The sequence below is a fragment of the Bos taurus genome, chromosome 5 (assembly GCF_002263795.3).
Source record: "Bos taurus isolate L1 Dominette 01449 registration number 42190680 breed Hereford chromosome 5, ARS-UCD2.0, whole genome shotgun sequence".
NCBI classification, from domain to species: domain Eukaryota; kingdom Metazoa; phylum Chordata; class Mammalia; order Artiodactyla; family Bovidae; genus Bos; species Bos taurus.
In genome coordinates this window covers 23,950,174-23,970,485 of record NC_037332.1, presented here as the reverse complement: position 1 = coordinate 23,970,485, position 20,312 = coordinate 23,950,174, and the positions used below count along the sequence as shown (strand labels likewise).

Here is a 20,312-nt window from a genome sequence, read left to right as displayed (position 1 = left end):
GAGTTAGGAAGCAGAGGGGTTGAGATACCAAATCAGATAATGCTGCTTCCAATTCCATGTCTCATCTCCTACCCGCTACTGCCCCTCACCAGGGCCCTCGTTTATGGAGCCCTTTCCAGGGGCCGGGTGCTGTTTCTAGGACTTTCTGGGACTTGTTGATCCTATAGCTACCTCAGGTACTATTGTTATCAGCTCCATTTCAATGATGAGGAAACTGAGGCGCAGAGATTAGACGGCATGGTATGAACCTCAGCAGTCTGGCAGTGGTGTTCATACTCTTAGGACTGTGCCAAACAGCTCAAAATTTTCAAAGGTTTCCAGGATAATAACATCATAAAGGCCAAAATAAAAATAACTACATCCTCCCAGAGCCTGAGCCCTATGAGAAAAATACAGGTTTTATTCCATTTCTCAGCAATTCTCCAAGTGTGTTCTTCAAGCTGTTTTAGGTGTTAGTATTAAATGAGGCTTAAGAAATTTGGGAAACACTAGTTAAATAAAATTAAATGATCTTCTCTACTGCAGGAATTCTCAGAGCCTTCAATATTCCAGTGTACTTTGTAACTTAAAAGATAGGAATGGATAATGCACATCTTCTAACGTTTTTACTGAAGGATTAGAAGTCCTAGCCATGCATACTGCTGCTGCTGCTACTGCTAAGTCGCTTCAGTCGTGTCCGACTCTGTGCGACCCCATAGACGGCAGCCCACCAGGCTCCCCAGTCCCTGGGATTCTCCAGGCAAGAACACTGGAGTGGGTTGCCATTTCCTTCTCCAATGCATGAGAGTGAAAAGTGAAAGGGAAGTTGCTCAGTCATGTCCGACTCTTAGCGACCCCATGGACTGCAGCCTACCAGGCTCCTCCATCCATGGGATTTTCCAAGCAAGAGTACTGGAGTGGGGTGCCATAGCCACGCACACTGGGAAGCACTTAAATCTTGGTTAATGAGCAATAATCCAAATGGAAGATCAAATTGGAAAACTTTAGGCTTTTTGGGGGCTCTTTTTTCTCATCTCTCATACCCGGCTGATCATGACCTATTCGTTCCAAGCATTGCTCTATGCCGTCTCCCACAATCTGCCCTCACCTATCACCTGGGCTCCTGCAGCAGGCTTCTGACTGGCCTCCCTCCTACCTGCCTCTAGTCAGCTCTCCACACCAATGCCAAGGTATTCTCAAGCCCAGAACTGATTACACCTCTTCCTACTAAAAAATCTTCAACGGCACCCTTCCACCTACCCCAAACTCCTCTACCTACATCCCTTTCATGACTTGGAGCCTAGAACACACGTTTCCACACTCGTGGTACCCAATACTATGATTGAGCCTCTTCCTTCTTTCCCAAACTCATCCCTCGGCAATCGTGGGTTGATAAGTCTATTTAACTTACAAGCTCCTAAAGACATCCATCACTAATACTTAGTACATGGCACCTCGCAAAGAGCAATTACTTAATAAACACATGCAGGGAAACCTGCCTGGCTCTTCTCGGCATGTGCAGAATGTCCGAGGGCCTGCAGTATTGGTGAAATGGTGCTCCAAGTTCAGAATCGCCTCCTCCCTATCTGCCCAGCCTCCAGGCAGAGCAGTCATGCCCTCCGCTGTGTCCGTATGGGCACCTTACACATGCTTCTGATACAGACAGCACAATGCGCTGGTTGCTGACTGCCTGTCTCTCGGACCACACTGTAAGATCCCTAAGGGAAGAGCCTGCCTTATTCACCTTGGCACCCCTAGGGCCTAAGGCCACATCGAGGATTCCTTCTAAGTATTGTCTGAGTGCCCCCCAGATACCAAACACCGAGCACTGGGGATGGATGGATGTTTAAGCCAGTTAAAGCTCCCCCTTAATGAGCTTATATTCTGGTGAGGCACGTGGACCAAAAGCAAAGAAGCAGTCAATAATTTAAATAGTTTCAAATCAAGGCTAGTTCTCAGAAGAAAGTAAAAAAAATACAGCAGCGAGGAGCTACTTTGGGTAAGCTAGCCAAGAAAGATGGCATTTCGAGTTCCTTGGTAGCCTAGTGGTTAGGATTCCAGCCTTTCATTGCCATGAGCCGGGTTCAATTCCTGGTTGGGGAACTGAGATCCTGCAAGCTATGCAGCATGGCCAAAACCTTAAATTAAAAAGAAAGATGGCACTTCAGCTCAGATTTCAAGGATGAAGACAACCTAGCCACATCAAGAGCAGTAGGAACAGCATCCTAGGCAGAAGGAACAGCAAGTGCCAAGAGCCTGAGCTCACTTAAAGTCTGGTCTCTGCAAGGAACTGATTAAAGACCAGACCAGGCTAGAACCTAGTGAAGAAGTGGTGGGTGGAGCTGCCAATTATAAGCGGGTGACGTTGGGCAAATCACACCTTCTCTGTGTTTCAGGCTTCCCAGCTGCAACAATGTAGATAATAATCATTTCAATTTCATGGAATTGTTACCAAAATGTACATCTACTTAACATACACCTACGAAAACATAGATCAAAGAGTTCTTTCAGAAACATCCATCTATTTAACTGAGGCTTCCAATAATGCCTCAGTAAATATTAGTAGCTGTTACTATATTTATTACATAGGCAAATGAAACAGAACTTAGGTAAAAAGTCTGAACGACATAAGCCAAACACATACAAAATAATACTGATGTGACAGGCATCTGGGCAACAGGAGTAACTGGTCTGCCCTTTGCATTGCTCACACACATCAGATCAACGATCAGCCTGCCCTTTCCACGTAAGGAGGCAGACTCAGCTCATGGCTTCTTGGAAGGTTCTTAATCATAACCCTCCTCCTCCTCCCCCCGAGGGTTCTCTGGGGTCTCCCCACGCCTTGAATAACAGGGCATTTTTTCATGGCATATTGGCTGATGCCTGCTTCCCAGGCTAACCTGTGAGCTTCCACTGGGCAGAGCCTTATTCATTTTTGTCTCCCTAGGGCCTACTACCGGACCTGGCCCATGGCTGGCATTCAACACACGTTCACTGAACTGGATTAAGAATTAAATGTTCAAGTGACTAAATTCTTGGCTATGTCTCCACGATACCAGCAGAAGTTGTTTCACTGATTTTTGTTCACTGGGCTGGCCAGTTCACTGGCGTGGTGGAAAACCAGCCTTTGTCTTGACACTTGGAGCTATTCAGCACATGTGAAACACTCTCACAAAAAAGGGATTTGTGGCCTTCACCCCATGTGGTTCTTTGGTGGGTGATGAGTGCACTAAGAGTTGGTGTTTTAATTTCCAAAGGCATACCCTGAACTAAAGAATTTAAGGCAGGCGTTCGTAAAGAATAGGTAGCCTGGAAACAAAGATGGGAAATGATGCCTTTCAAGTCAGGACGATCTGGGTTCCAAGCTGCTCTCCCACGCATTTGTTCTGTAATGGGAAGCACACTCTTCAGCTTCTCAGGACCTCAGTTTCCCCCATCAGTAAAAAGCTGGCAGCAATAAAACTCCATCTTCCTAAGAGTAACTCGAGTCCCACACGGGGTGCTTCAGAAATGGTCCACTGTCCCTAAGTGGGATACAAGGGCCCAAATGCTACAAAACCTCACTGGTACCCAAGAGCAAAAACACCAAAGCCTGGCAGGAAGGCTTCCAATGAAGACAGGAACATTGGTTTCAATGTGGAGTTGTTGTTGGGAACAGGAAAATTACCAGGTCACCAAGACAAGTGAAAACATCTGAGGAATTTTTAAAAGCCAATCGATACATACTTATGAAAGTGCCTGCTAAGGTCATTTCAAAAAAAAAAAAAAAATCTATTCCATTAAAACATAGATTTACTAAAAGGGGTGATCCTAATGGTACCTGCTCGAGCTACACAGCGTCAATTAAAAAGATGTGAGGATAAGTAGTTTGGAGACTGAAGTTGGACCAAACAAAACTGGCTTCTGAGTATGGTAAGCATTCCCTCAGTGCCAGCCACTGTCAGCTGCCTGGGTGCCAAGAGCTGGGCGCCTTCATGGTTTCATCCCCTCTCCACCTTCTGCTTTGAAATATTCACAGCTCTTCTAACAGCTGACAAAGATGATGAAGAAGCCAGGGGACTAGGGTCCACCCAAGACCCCCCTCCAGCGTGAGAAGGCCCCCACATCCCTTTCAGCCTCCTTGGTAACCCAGATGCATGGGTTCGGCTTCTGCCAGGGTAATTCAGTGATGCCCTGAGGCCCGAATAACATATTCCTCTCTGCTCCCCACTGCTTCCACCCCACAGACAGTTGTCCTACTTGCTTCTACACAATTAGTCGGCACAATGGGGTCCTCACACGAGGAGGAGGGGCCGCCCCCAAATCCCATTATTCTCATGATCGCTGCCATTAGAGCCTCACTGGACCATAAAGGAGTGTCACTGCACAGAATTCAGCATGAGGACACGTCCTGGGTTGGAAGGAAAGAGGGGACGGATGCAGAACTGGGAGCCATCTTCTGTCATGAATTGACTTCCTGGCCACAGCCTCCAAAGGGGACATCCCAAAGTGGAGTGTGTTCCTTTGGGTCTTGGCTCAGCCACCCTCTTCTCTGTGAGGCTTCCCAGGACCCTGTGGTTGAAACTAACCTCCCCTGCCTCCAGCTGGCAAGCCCTACCCCCTCGTCAGCTTTATTTTTCTTCCTAAGGGTGATCACATCTGACACGCCACATTCTTATTTATTTTCACTCTTCCCTCATGTAGTTGGGTCAGTAATGTTCCACCCCTAATTCGTGTCCACTCAGAACCTCAGAATGTGACCTGATTTGGAAATAGCGCCTCTGCAGATGTCATTAGTTAAGGGTCTCAAGATGAAATCATTCTGGATTTAGGGTGTTCAATGACTAGTGCCTTGACAAGAGAAAGGAGAAGGCAATTTGGACAGGGAAAAAAGGCTACATAAAGATGGATAGAGGTTAGAGATAAGCTGCCATGAGCCAAGACACGCTGGAAGCCACCAGAAGCTTGAAAAGGAGAGGAAGGGTTCTCCCCTTGAGGTTTCAGAGAGATCACAGCCCTGCTGATACCATGATTTTGGATTTCTAGCCTCCAGAACTGTGAGAGAATATATCTTCACTGTTTGAAGCCACTGAGTGTGTGCCACTGGTTATAACAGCTTTAGGAAACTGATACATTTCTAGAAGGACCTGCACAGGGCAAAGACATAGCATTGAGCTGTTCATTGCTAGAGAAGCTCGATGCTTAGAACAGTGTCTGACACACACTAGGTGCTCCAGAAAGATCTGTTAAGTGGGACTTCCCAGGAAGTCCAGGGGTTGAGAGTCTGCAGAATCTACCCGCCAATGCAGGGGACGTGGGTTTGATTCCTGGTCCGGGAAGATCCCACATGCTGTGGAGCAACTAAGCCCAGGAGCCCAAACTACTGAGCCTGTGCTCGACAGCCTGTGCTCCACAACAAGAGAAGCCATTGCAACAGGAAGGCCCTGTACCAAACTAGAGAGTAATCCCCACTCACTGCAACTGGACAATGTCCATGAACAGCAATGAGGACCCAGCACCGCCAAAAAACAACAACAACAAAAAAAAACCCCAAATCTGTGATGCTTAAACTCTCAAGCTGTAGAAGGGTTTCCATAACTCAGGTTGACCCTGAGTCTTCCATGGTGGGTCCATCTGGAGCAGGTTCTCCCTTCTCCCCACCACCACCATGAGGGATAATGTCTCTAGGTTTCTCCTCCCTTTCACTGTGGTGGTAGGTAAAGGTACTGGCTTGGGAGTTAGAGCCTAGATCTAAGACTTTAATCCTGTTTCCACTGCTTATACAAGCTACAGTAAGCAGACCAATGACCCCTAAGATATCTATGTCTTAATCTCCTGAAGTTGTGAATGTGTTGCCTTACTTGGCAAGAAGGACTTCAAAGATGTGATTAAGAATCTTTTTTAAGATTATCTGAATGAGCTTAAAGTAATCTCAAGGGTCCTTGTAAGAGGAAGTGGGAGGGTCAGAGTCAAAGAGGGAGATGTGATAATGGAAATAGAATTCAGAGCCAGAAAGGTCTGAAGAGGCTACACAGCTGACTTTGAAGATTCAATAAGAGGTCACAAGCCAAGGAATGTAGGTGCCTCCAGAAACTTGAAAAGATAGGAAATGGATTCTTCCTATGGGCTCCAAAGGAACACAGTCCTTTCTACACTCTGGTTTTAACCCAGTGAAACCCTCTACAGACTTCCAACCTCCAGATCTGTAAGATAATAAGTGTATGTTGTTTATGCCAGCAAGGTTGTAGTTATTTGCTACAGCAGAAGTAGGAAATGAATACAGAAACCTAAGGCTGTTTTCTCATCTTAAAAGTGGGTACTGTAATAAGTGCTTACTTCACAGGGTACCAGGAGGACTAAATGGAACATGCAGGGGACATTCAGGGCATAGCATCTGACGTGTGGTAAGCAGATTCTCCCCCATGCGTGGGGACCCTGTCTCCTGGCTGGGCCTGGGCTCAAGGCAGGCTTCCTAGGGAAGGGGCACTGTAATTGCATTCTGAAGGAGAAGTGGGCATGGATTCCTCCACTGAAAAGCCCCCAGTGGCCTTCTCTGCTGCAGAGTGGCTGCCTTTCACAATGGTAGACCAAACCAGAGTAACTCAAACTTTAGAGGAATGTGGCTATGGTTACTATGCACCGTGGGTCACCTTGGTCGAATTCTCAGGCAAGAGCAGCTCCTAGGCCTTACGAGTGATGCTTAGGGGAGACTTGAGAAAGCAGTGTCTCTTGGGAGAGGGAGGGAAGAAAAGCCTCAAGACAGCAGAGCAATGTAGGGAACTGAGTGCGTCCATAAGCAAATCACTGAATTCTTTTTGCTTATTACTCTGGGGTGTTGAGGATGAATATGTTTAGCAGGCTGATTTTAGTTTTTCTTACCAGCATTCAAATCACCTTCTGTTACCCCAACCCTTTCAGAAAGTCTGTTGTTACGCCAAGTTGAGAAATGACCTCTTTCACAGTGTCATGTATCAGCCAACCAGCAGATGAAAACCTAAAAACTGCCACCAGGGGCTGCTTGGAAGTCTTCCAACTGCCACCGTGGAAGAAACGTGTAGAAGGATACGAGTAAGTGTTGCCCTCATACAAATAAGTGAGGGGAGTCTACAGATACTTTAAAATCATCATGCCTGAGCGCTTTGTCCCCACCCTGCACACATGCTCTGGAGGGGTGGGGACAGGACAGGACAATAAAGATGAGTGTGGCTTTTCTGACATGTACGTTTTCTGAAGAGGACCCAGGCTTGGTTCCGTCACGTGACTGGGACCCCATGTGGAGCCCGTGATGGTGTTGGGAGAGGTGGTGGGGTACTACATGAAGTTTGGAGAAAGGGCTGCTAAGTAGATGACTCAGGAAGAGACAGGAGGTAAACTCACTCTTCATAAAACATACTGGAAGGCAGCGACCCCATGGGAGGAGTGGCAAGCGTGGCACGGTTAATGCTTGGCTTAATGCACTTCATCTTCTTCTATGCCATCAGGATAGTCTTTTAAAAACACAGATATGATTGTTTCGGTCCTCTGCTGAAAACTCTTCTCTAAGTTTCCAGAACCAACTAATAAAGTCCAGATTCAGAAACCTTTCCTTCCCGGCCCCTCCCCATCTACTTCCTCCTTCCAGAGAAGTGCTGGGGTGAGATGATCCAGTTGGCCCTTTCCCTCAAAAGATCTCCTATTGGCAGGACTGCCGCTGTGGCCCAGTTGTGCTGCCACTGCAGGGGCCATGGGTTTGAGCCCTGGTTGGGGAACTAAGATCCCACAGGCTGTGCGGCCAAAAAGGAAAATAAAATGAAAAGATCACACCCTTATTGTGATGGTTCTGCTGCGTGAATTATCCCTCACTCCACACCCATGGTGAAATTCTCCTCAGGCTTCAAGACCCAATATTCTCCTCTCCCCCAAGACCCAATCTTAACGTGACCTCTTCTCTGAAGCCTTTCCCAACCTTGGTTACAACCAACTGCTCCTTCCTCTGGGGTTTTGCCATCATAACAGCTAACATCACTACAGTGCTTACCATAAAGAGGAACTGTGCCTAGGACTTTATGCACATCATCTAATTCTCTCAGCAAGCCTCCAAGAGAGGTACTGTTACTACTCTGCTTTATGAAAGTGAAAGTCACTCAGTCATGCCCCACTCTTTGCAACGCCATGGACTGCAGAGTCCATGGAATTCTCCAGGCAGGAATACTGGAGTGGGTAGCCATTCCCTTCTCCAGGGGATCTTCCCAACCCATGGATCAAACCCAGAACTCTTGCATTGCAGGCGGATTCTTCACCAGCTGAGCCACCAGGGAAGCCCAAGGATACTGGAGTGGGTAGCCTATCCCTTCTCCAGGGGATCTTCCTGGCCCAGGAATCCAACCAGGGTCTCCTGCATTGCAGGAGGATTCTTTACCAGCTGAGCTACCAGGGAAGCCCTGCTTTATAGAAGAGGAGATTTGGCACAGAGATGATAAGAAACCTGCAGGTCACACAGGGGCCTGGATTCAATCCTGAACACACTGACTCCAGGTCTGCACTCTTCTTTCTCTGCTGGACTCCTCCTTCCAGTGTGGTAGTCATCCCCTGCATTGCTGGGCATCCCAAACTGGCTAGTCTTTCTAAACTCCTGCTCAGTCAGTAATACCTTGGTCCCTCTGGTACCCAAGCCAGATACTTGCACTCTTTCCCCTATCATTTCAACAGCAAAGTCCCAGGAACTGAGACCCAGCTCCACCTCTCTCAGAAGTCCTTCTCCATCTAACTTAGGTACCCATCCTTTGGGTTCCCACCCAGAGCCAAGTACAAGGCCTGAGACACAGTAGGCATCCAGTGTAGGCTTGGGTATCATTACTTTCTTTGTGAGGACTTAGATCAAAAGAGAAAGAATACATCTTCCAGAAAAACAGTGGCCACCTTGATATTTTATTTTTCATTTTATGGCCCTATTTTTAGTGTGTCAGACTCAAGGGAGGAATCCAATTAATCACTAAGTCCTGTCAATTCTATCTTCCAGCCAGCTCTTAAATCCACCTGCTTCTCTCCATCCCCACGATCATCTCTCAAATTCAGTCTCCAATCTCTTGCTGGTTTACAACCACTTTCTCAGTGATCTGCGGGTTTCCAGCGGTGTCTTCTGTAGTCTGTCTTGTCCCAGAATGCTTGTTCTACCCGACACAAGTGATCCAGTCTGCCTTCTGATTGAAACCCTGGAATGGCTTCCCAAAGCCTTTCCAGGAAAATTCAGATCTTTAACATGGGCTATAAGACTCATTCTCCCCCACCCCATCTATCCTCGTTAACTACGCTCCTCAGACCATACCCTTGCTCCATACTGCCCGTCAGGCCAAGCGCTCCTCCAGCTCCCGGCCTTGGCATGGCCTGTTCCCTCAGTTTCCTCCACCTCCTCTCTCTTTACCTGGATGCTCTCTGACGCTCACACTTCAGGCTCAGCTTAGACATCCCTTCCTCCAGGAAGCCTTCTGTGACCTTAAGTTTAGGTTTCTTTTCTTTGATTGATTCATTTTCACTGAACCTGTGGTTGTCTTTTTAATTGAAGTATAATAGACCTATAAAACTGTTAGATCCAGGTGCACAATATAGTGATTTGATATTTCTATACATTACAAAACAGTCACCATGACAAGTCGAGGTACCATCTGTCACCAAAGTTATCAGCATATTATTATCATTAATCATTATTCCATTCTATAATTACTACTACTAATTATTATTAATTATTACCATATATTCTCCAGCTGTACATTTCACTCCATGACTCATTTATTTTGCACTGGAAGTCTGTTCCTCTTAATCCCCCTCACCTATTTCACCTATCTCCCCATCCCCCTCCTCTCGGGCAACCACCTGTTTGTACCTACGACTCTGTTTCCATTGCTATTTTTGTTTACGTTTTTTTAGATTCCACATACAAGTGAAATCCATCCAATATCTGTCTTTCTCTGCCTGACTTATTTCGCTTAGCTTAATATCCTCTAGGTCCATCCATGTTGCTATGAATGGCAAGATTTCATTTTTTAAATGTCTGAGGAGGAGTCCATTGTCTACTTTGTACATCTTCTTTATCCACTCATCTATCGAAGGATACTTAGGTGGCTTCCACATCTCGTCTATTGTGAATAACACGGCAATGAACATAGGAATGCACTTATCTTTTTGAATCAGTGTTCATTTTCTTCAGAAAAATACCTAGGTGTGGCATTGCTGGATCACGTGATGGTTCTATTTTCAATTTTTTGAGGGACCTCTACAATGTTTTCTACAGTGGCTGCACCAATTTACATTCTCACCAACAGTGCACAAGGGTTTCATTTTTTCCACATCCTCGCCAACATGTGCTATTATTATTTAGATTTTTTTTTTTAATGTGCCTCCATGGAATCCTCCACTTCCTCTGTGCTAAACATTATTACTCTCTATTTACCTATCAAGATTAATAGATTGGAAACCCCTTGACGTATTGGGGTAGACTGAATTACTGTTCCCACTTCTGCAGTCTCTCCTGTAATAGAAGGACCTAGAGTAGGTGCAGTATGTATCCCTATCTCACTGATGTTTGGCTTGGCTATGTGGCTTGCTTGCCAATGGAATATCAGCAAACGTGACATGAGTGGAGGCTCTGAATGCACCACAGAGTTCAGCTTGGGTTCCTGCACTTCTGCTGTCTGCCTTGAGGAGAGTACATACAGGACGAGAGACGTATGAAGCAGATCTGAACCAAACTCTCCACCTACAACTTGACAAAGAGTCCCCTTCCCACCCCCATCCTCCACTGGAGCTGAACCATGAGCAAGAAAAACAAATTTTTGTTCTTGTAAGCCACTGAGAATCTGTTGGTTAACACAGTATTACTGGAGCAGACCTGACTAATAACACTGTCCCTATCCTTCACTGGGCTTCCCTGGTGGCTCAGATGGTAAAGAGTCTGCCTGCAGTGCGAGAGACCCGGGTTCAATCCCTGGGTCAGAAAGATCCCCTGAAGAAGGAAATGGCAACCCACTCCAGTATTCTTGCCTGGAAATCCCATGGATGGAGGAGCCTTGCAGGCTACAGTCCATGGGGTCACAAAGAGTCAGACACAACTGAGGGACTTCACTTTTTGCTTTTTTTTTTTTTATCCCTCACTAGACTGCAAGCTCCATGTGGGCAAGAAAGAACTGTATCCCAAGCACACAGTAGGTGCTCAGGAAATCTGTTGATGCGATGTATGACTGAATGAATGAATCCTGGCCAGTGATGGGTCTGTCTCTTTAGCTGGCATGTAAATTCTTTAAGGCCAAGAATGGCATCTGATTTCTCCCAATATCACCTAGTTATGTCACTTCCCACATTGGGTTCTTGGTAGATATTCAATAAATATTTATTGAAATTAAATAAATTGAATTTTGTGGGCTGACTTGGGAATCAGCCCTTAATTTATGACATTGTTTGTATGGGAAAAATGCATTCAGAGTGCCAAACAAATTTGCAAATGAACTTTTGGAACCTCACCTGTTCATTGGTTCAGGATTGCCAGTTTTGTGGAAATCCATAACTGAACACATGTGCTATGCTTTGCAATATGGGAGAAACTGAGAAGCTGCTTCCAAACCTAAGATATTCAGCCTGCAAAAATTCACTTTCCACCCACACAGAAAAATTCAGCATAGGTTGGATTTGAGGTTCCAACAATAAAATACTAGACTTTTTTGAGCTCATTGTTTGTCTAATCGCTTTTTAATCAGCTTTTACTGGATGCCCATTCTTCACACTTGATCCAAAGGAAGCTAAGATCATTTTCTTGCACACACACCCCCAAACACATCCACTTTCTCGACATGTATGTAATAAAACTCAACCTTCTCAACAGAGAAAACAAATTATTTTTCTAAATAAATCTGTGACATTTAAAATAAACACAGTGGGATGCTCTACAGTTATAAGAAAACATCCCCCTTTAGAATTCCTAATTTTGAATGGTACTGGGAGCTTAACATGAGTCACAGATATGAGGCTTAGTTTTATTTCATCTTAGGCCAGAACCAAGCCAGTTTGAAACCAAGTGATCTGACATGGCTGGGAAGGGCCATCAGTTCACAAACCTGGAATGTTTTAATCATGCTTAACATGTCTCAGCCTGCCATTGGTAGATGTTTCCAACCACTCAATCTCCATTCATTTGACATGCATTTTTAAAGCACCTATCATGTGCCAAGCACTGTTCTCGATTCTGGGGATATGGTCATGAACAAGACAAGGCTCCCAAGCAACTTACATTATAATAAAGAGGCAGAGAAAGAAGGTCATTCAGGTAGTGATACGTGTGTGTGGTAGTTGCTCAGTCATGTCCACCTCTTTGTGACCCCATGGACTATAGCGCAGAAGGCTCTTCTGTCCATGGGATTCTCCAGGCAAGAATACTGGAGTGGGTTTCCATTTCCTTCTCCAGGGGATCTTCCTGACTCTGGGATTGAACCCAGGTCTCATGACAGATTCTTCATCACTGAGCCACCAGGGAAGCCAGGTAGTGATGGGGCCAAGAATAAAACAAAACAGTGACGTCACTGGGAGTGAGGTGAGGCTTCTTCAGACTGGGTCATTGGTAGAGGGGGAGATGTGCATGCTGGGACCTGACGAGTAAGAAAAGAACCAACCGTGGCAAGATTTGGGGAAGAATTTTCTAGATTGAGGAAACAGCTGGTGAAAAGTCCCTGTGGGAGGAACAAACCTGGCATATTGTTAAGTTAGAAAGAAAGGGCCAAGTAACCAAGGACCTGATTCTTAGAAGCTCTGTATTCAGGTCCCATGAGTAAGGGAGTCAGACTGAATTCTACAATGGAGGCCAGTGGAGGTTTTTAAGCTGGGGAATAAAATGATCTGGTTGAGATTTTTAAACGCCCACTCCTCTTGGGGCAGGGGTAAGGGAACAAGAGCAGAAGCAGGGGAAGCTATGAGCAGCCTTTTCTAGAAGGCTAGAACTCCTTTATCATAGCCCATCATCAATAAAATCCCTGGAGTCTTCAACTTCTCCAACTATTCTCTTCACTCTTTTGTTCATTCTGAAACCAGGCTCTCCCTGAGGACACCGATTCCTACAGCCCACCAAGGGCTGGCTGCTTCCTCTCCCTCATCATAAGGGTCCTCCTTGTGTCTTGCTGCCTCTTTAGGATGATTCTTCTTCCTTTCTTTCCAAGCCTACTCCCCACACCCCAGCTCTGAAGCTTAAGCCATTGGGCCATCTGCCCAGAGGCCCCCAAGCCCCACCTTGTCACCACCATCCACAGACCATGCAGCCTATAGGCAATTCATTTCTTTTTTTGAATATCTTGCTCCTCAGTCCCTCCAAAATTGTTCCATAGTCCTTCTTGATGACTGGCCCAGTGAGCACTGTGACCCCTCAGATGCCAACCCTCTCTGCCAATGATCTTGTCCTCCATCCTACTTCAGTTACAGAATCCCACCCCAGACCTTGTCAGGACCAATAACTCTGCACCCTCTGCGACCTTAATGTCAAGTTCCCCATAGTCCGACCACTACCTCTTCTCCAGGTCCCCAGGTCCCACAAGTCTCAAACCCCAAAACAGTCTCCCCTGCACAGAGCTGGCTACCTTTTCCCATCCCTCACGCCCATCCTCACCTCCCTCCTCACTTCCAGCTTGGAGCCCAGGGTCCACAATTGTAAGTATCCAAACTCATATCATCAGGCACCCTCAGCTCCTGGACGCAACTTTCCTCTCTTGAAAACTCCCTGCTGCTGCTTAGCTGCTTCAGTCGTGTCCAACTCTTTGTGACCCCATAGATCGTAGCCTGCCAGGCTCCTCTGTCCCTGGGGATTCTCCAGGCAAGAGTACGGAGTGGCTTGCCATGCCCTCCTCCAGGGGATCTTCCCCACCCAGGAACTGAAACTGTGTCTCCTGTATTTCAGGCAGATTCTTTACCACTGAGCCACCAGTCCCATCTCTGGCTAAATCTAACTCTCCCCTATCCTACCGCTATGCCTACAGAGCCAAACGTGGCTTGTGAAAGCAGAACCAGGAGTACTGCTCTCACTTCAAGAGCAAGACCATGGAGCTCACATGCACCCTGACACTGTCTGGCAATTGCTCTTCATTTCCTAGCTCTGTTCTCTCGTCCTCTCTCTTCTGTACCTTCTCTCACTTCTCCCTTCCAACTCCAGGGCTTCCTCCCTCACCTCGCTCTCACTCATCATACATTCCTGAAAATAATGCAAAGTCACACGAAAAGACACTGTATATGCTTCTATCACTGACCTGCTCCTGAGCCCATATTTTCCTCCTGCCCTCCCATGACCAAGGATGAAGGGTCCCATGCTCCTGGCTGGGGCTGGGCCCCCCACTGGCACAGAAGATCATATTTTCTTTCAGCTGCAGAAAGACAACACCCCACAATTCTCTTCTCTCTGCTGTATTGTCAGTTTCTCCCACACTACTAGAACTTTCCCAGCCGCACTAAAACACAGTTATTTCATGTGTCTTAAAAAACAGCTCTCTGGACTTCACACTTTCCTGCAATGTCTGCTCCATGTTTCTGCTGTCTTTCTCAGTAAAGCTCTTCGAAAGAGCTGTCTCCGCTCCATCCTCTTCTCATTTTCTCTTTACAGTTTTATCACTACTTCCTGTCCTTGTCACAGTTGGCAGTAATCACCTGCTAAGTCCAGTGGTTCAATTCGCTTTTCTTGCTCGACATCTCAGCACAATCTGGCACGATGGACCACTCCCCTCCTCCTTTCTTCCCTGGGCCTCCAAGAAGCCACCTTCTTTGGTTTTTCCTCTCGCTTCTGGCTGTTCTCTCAGCTCTACTTCTTCATCTCCCTGACCCCTAAACCCTGCACCAATGCTCACTGAACTCAAAGCTCAGTTCTTCAACTACTCCTCTCCTCAACCTATGCCCCCTCCCTCACTGGTCTTACAACTTCACGACGTGTATCATCTGAACACTATTAACCCCCCAAATTCACACCTCTAATTCAGACATCTCTTATGAATGCCAGACCTGTGCTTGCCCATAGAGTGGCCACCAGCTACATGTGGCTATGTAATCACATCACCACTGTGACCATCGCCACCAACTCCACCAGTGTTACTGAATTAACTCGTGCAGAGAGCTCTGCAAACCCAGAGGACCTACATCAGTGCAAAGGGTTGGAAAGATTACAGCAAAACCTCTTAGTGAGTGTGCAGCGATACCGGTCTGTTTGCGATCAGTTAATTTTCTTCAAGTCTAGTCTTAGGCAAGCCACAAGAAGAAAACGTTCCTACCCAATTACAATTATTCATGAGCCTCTTCCTGGCCCTGCTTCTTTTGTCTGCCGGTGATTCTGACGGCAACAGCCCGGTAAGGAAGCTCAGTGAAAGGCAAGGGCAATTATGCATCTTGCTGCATCTCAGCTTCAGACTTCCTCCATGAACTCTTAATTAATTCCATCCCCATATTTTTATTTTGTTTACTGAACCTCTGGCTTACATTGTATTTCCCCATACTTCTTCATTCCTCTTGCCTTCTTCCCTGCAAAAGCTTCCCAAATTCTCTTTCTCAGCCTTCTTTTCTTTCCCCAAATTGCCCCTTGTTTAGCCTTCAGCTTCTCTGCCCCTGTTCTACTCTTTCTTATCCTTTTTCACCTTTAAAAACTGAAAGCACCAAACTGACAGACACTGTTACGGTGTATGTGTTTTTTTCCCCTCTGCCTGAGCTGCAGCAGGCTCTCCTCTCCTCACTTCTATAGCAGAGCCTGAGTACTGAGTTGTCATGGCAACAGTGAATCCAACCAGGCCGGTCCCAGCGACACTGGGAGCTGCCATGGCAAGGAAGCTGCTACAAGTCGCCCTGAGCCTAGATGGGTCGTGAACATCGTAATTCAAGACCGAGCTGGGCAGATTCTGCCCGGAGACTGCGACTGCACATCAGGCCTGTGCACAGCTGTACCGCGCATCAGGAGACAACATCATCAATAATCAGGCTTCCACGGAGCCAACCGAATGCGTGACATCATGAGGATTCATTTGAAACATTTCAAACATGCCTATTCTTTTATCTCCGCTGAAGGAGAACCTTCTGTCTCTCTCTCTCTCTAGTCTTGGAGAACTCTGCAGAAAGTAAAAGAAAAACTGACAGCCCCAACTTATCCCCTCTCCCCCACCTCCAACTCCCCCTACCCTTCCAGCTTGGGGACCCTCTCAGCCGTCCAGGTCAAATGATTTCAGTAACACCGTCATGGCTGGGAACATCCCCGAGAATGCATTTGGATTACACAATGATATTTTAGTGGGCGCCGAGATCAGTTCCCCCAGGTCATTGCAATGGATCCTTAAAGTAGGGCAACAAGTGTGCAGCCGCATCACACTGTTTCAAAATTGCAAGTCGGTGAGAAAACTCAGGAAATACCTTTGTAGCGAATGGCACCAACCGCAGTGAGGGTCTGTTGCTGCTAAACACTCCCAACAGGATTTATGTTTACCGCAGTTCGCAACACGAATTCTCCTCACCTAAAAATAAAGATGATGGCAGCTCAGATGGAATTATAAGCAACACCAGAAAAACTCCAACACCTTATCTGATGAAGGGCCACGAGGAGACATTTATCAACTCAAATGCTGAATGTCTGTGTAATGACATCGGGCAGTGGTTCTCAAGTCCTAGGCTATGGAGCAGTTTATCAGCATCTCCTGGGGGAGCTTTTGAAAGGGCAGATTCCCAGACCCCCTGCCGCTGAGACTCAAGTTGAGCAGGACGGGGGCAGGGGCCTAGGAATCTGTATTTTTAAAGAGTTCTTATAGGTGAACCTCTATTAACCTCCGCTAACAGGTACATAGTTAGCTTTCTGATCTGCTAATAGTGATTTCCAAGATCATGGAATCAGGTCACCTGGTTTTCAGAGAGTGAGTCAATAGCACCTTGAAGATGAGCATCAGGGGAAAGCAACAGGCTCTGACCCCAAGTGTCAGCAGGAGGTTAACCCTTGGCATGGAAATGAGGACCACCCTTCCACACCCTTCTCAGGGTTGTTCCATCACCTCAGCTCCCAGCTCACTGCTCACACTCCCTCCACTGAAGGCGAAAATAAAAGAAATAGGAGGAGTTTTCCAATCATTCTCAGCCCCTGGAGCTGCCTCTTCCAGTTGTCAGGTAATAGCAGCCCCCAGAGAGGGAGATGGTGATGGGCAAACCCAGGCCCCAAAGGTAGGCCAAGCCTCCAAGCAGGGTCAGGGGAGGCAGGGAGGACCTGAGCCTTACACAGCATACTTTTTGCAGGCAAAATCCCACAGCAGATAGTCAGGAAACCTGTAGAACTCAGAGCCAGCAAGTTGTACCTGCTGGAGACCATAAGTAACTTCTTAAATCATACAGAGAACAGAGAGTTCTAGAAGAAGTTTGTGAGAAAAGCAGAGTCCATTCTAAGTTGAGTCCATTCTAATGAACAGTCCATTTTAAGTTGACTTTGTGGAGAATAACCACACCCATCATCTCAGTTCCCAGGGTGGCTGACAGATGCAGCGGGCAGGCCACCAGCCTGAGCCGAAATTAATCAGAATGTGGATACTTCCTTGTAGCTCACAGGACATCTTTGTAATTCTGGGGTGTTTTCACAAATGTCACGGAATCTCTCTGACCTTGTTTTCTCACCTGTGACATGGTGATGGCACTGCTGACTTCACAGGGTTATTACCAACAATGCCCAGCACATAATACACACTCAATAAATCTTGGTTCTTGCTACTACATTGGAAAAAGTTTCCACGGTCCAACACACATGTGAAATCTCACAGGCAAAAAGCAAACTCGGTTTCCTTAGCACAAGGCTTCTGAGAGCGTTTGAATGCTCTGGTTATGATACTCTAGGAGGGATATAGTAGGTAACATCTGCTCTCAGGACTACTTTTGCTCAGAACATTTAGTACAAAATGAGTCTCCAGAACATTCTATGAGAACTACTCTGAAAAAAAAAGTGAAAGTGTTAGTCGCTCAGTGCTGTCCAACTCTTTGCAACCCCATGGACTGCAGCCTGCCAGGCTCCTTGTGTCCATGAGATTTCCCAGGCAAGAATACTGGAGCGGGTAACCGTTTCCTTCTCCAGGGGATTCTTTCCAACCCAGCGACTAAACCTGGGTCTCCTGCATTGTAGGCAGATTCTTTACTGTGTGAGCCACCAGGGAAGTCCATGTTAAAGAAAGGCCACCATAACTACTACATTGGACCTGCTTCTCTAACTTAACACATTATAGGAGTTATTCCACAATAATGTAGCTATCCCCATGTGGTTGTTTTTAATGACCAGGTGTTCTATGGATATACCAGGGCATTTCAGTTTGTCTGTTCCTATCTCCCCAAGAGTTGAGGAAGGATCTTCCTTGGGTTTTGCCTCTGTAGGGCCTATCTTGGCTAAACCAGAAAACCAGAGTCTTACTAATAGGAACTCCAGCAGTGAATCTAAGTGAAGAAAGTAAGAATAGCCAGCTTTGATGCCCAGTAGAAAACTCTTCCCAGGTCTTCAGGCTTTGAATGGCCAGACTAGAACTCTTCACCTTCAGAAAGTGAGAATCTATCAACTACTGGTGATTCTCACTGTGGTTCTCGGCCTACAGTCTGGGATTTGGGGGAAGGATTTATGAGCTATTTGTAATGTTTCAAAAAGCTGATTACAAAAACATGCACAGACTAAGCAAGGCTACAAGTGTCTTTGCTTTGAGCTGGAATTTTATCAGCTCCCTGTGGTAGCACAGTCAGCGCTCTGAGTGGCTGTTTTGAGATGCCCTTGATAAATAAAGCCTGAGAATGGGAATTGTTACTTAATAAATGCAGTTTGTTGAATAGACAAAAATCTTTCAACTATAGGAGCCCTGGGGGAAGAAATATAATAGACAGTGTTTAAATGTTGAAGCAAGCTGTTTGCAAAGGTTCTGTATGGTGAAGAACAAAGGTATATGAGATTCACTGGCCATCTCAACGTGGTCATTTTGAATAGCTGCCTTTTCAACATGCAAAGGGCAATAATGCCTTTTTAGGAAAGTCAGAAGCTCTAAATGGCTTGCACATCATCTCTGTGACTTGGCCAGTACATGGAGACTGATGTCATTGCTGCTCTGCTTAGAATAATAGAGAAGAAAAGAATGAAAAATGGGGGTGGGCTGAGAGCATGTGACATTCATCATGTAATTATGTAAGTCTCAGTTATCTTTGCACTTTGTATGTTCAAATGGTCATGAGTCAAAACAACCATGAAAGAATGTTTGGTTTTCACAAATTTGGGGTTGATCCTACTTATTACAGGCTTTGACAGTGTATTAAAAAGCAGAGACATCACTTTGCTGACAAAGGTCTGTACAGTCAAAATTATGGTTTTTCTAGTAGTCATGAATGGATTTGAGAGTTGGACCATAAAGAAGGCTGAGCACTGAAGAATTGATGCTTTCAAACTGTGGTGCTGGAGAAGACTCTTGAGAGTCCCTTGGACTGCAAGAAGATCAAACCAGTCAATCCTAAAGGGAATCAACCCCGAATATTCACTGGAAGAACGGATGCTGAAGCTAAAGCTCCAATACTTTGGCCACCTGATGTGAAGAGCTGACTCACTGGAAAAGACCCTGATGCTGCCCTGATTGAGGGCAGGAGAAGTGGGTGACAGAGGATGAGATGTTTGAATGGCATCATTGACTCAACGGACATGAGTTTGAGCAAACTCCGAGAGGTAGGGAAGGACAGGGAAGCCTGGCGTGCTGCAGTCCATGGGACTGCAAAGAGTTGGACATGATTTAGTGACTGAACAACAACAATCATAGGCTTCAAGATCAGCGTAGAATTTAAGTCCTACCCCTGACAAGGCCCTGTATGTATATATCCATGAAAAGGTATTTAGCCTGAGTCCTAGATTCTTCATATACAAAACAAGGGTAATTTTTATCTCACTACATTATTGACAGCTTTTGTTAACATTGTTTATTATATTTTGGGGTTGGTGTGTTTGTGTGTACAATTCTATGCATCTAGAGAGACTCCCTTTGGAATAGTAACTAGTACAGCATCGGTAGGAACTCAATAATAATTAGTTCCCCTCCTCTTTCCCTTGGTGAAAGCTCTTTAAAACTGAAGAAAATGTAAAAAGGCATCCTTTTTATTTCAGTAAGCAGAAGCAAGAAGAAAAACTAAAACAGCCAGATAAATTAAGAGACGGAGGGTGGGTGCCATATATTTCCTGGTTCATGAATGTGTATAAGACTGTGGCCTGATATTAACCCCAAATTCCAAAGCCAATCCCATTGGGCATATTCATAAATGCATCTAACCGTTCAATGCCCACATGATAAATGTGTAAATTCAGTTACCTTGCTGATTATGCACCCATTTGCAAGCACACACTT

At 46.0% G+C, this 20,312-nt stretch overlaps 1 protein-coding gene across 7 annotated transcripts in view; it reads right to left on the bottom strand.

The window, feature by feature from the left end:
* The window catches only part of PLXNC1 (plexin C1), a 156,245-nt gene that overhangs the window by 101,240 nt on the left and 34,693 nt on the right, over positions 1–20,312 (bottom strand). For all 7 annotated transcript variants that reach the window (XR_009494399.1, XR_009494398.1, XM_059886412.1 and 4 more), the window contains exon 4: positions 16,342–16,442. Coding sequence is in view for 5 of the 7 variants with exons in the window: in XM_059886412.1 (XP_059742395.1) it covers positions 16,342–16,442 (101 nt within the window). In the remaining 2 variants the exon portion in view is untranslated. The remainder of the gene's footprint in view (positions 1–16,341; positions 16,443–20,312) is intronic.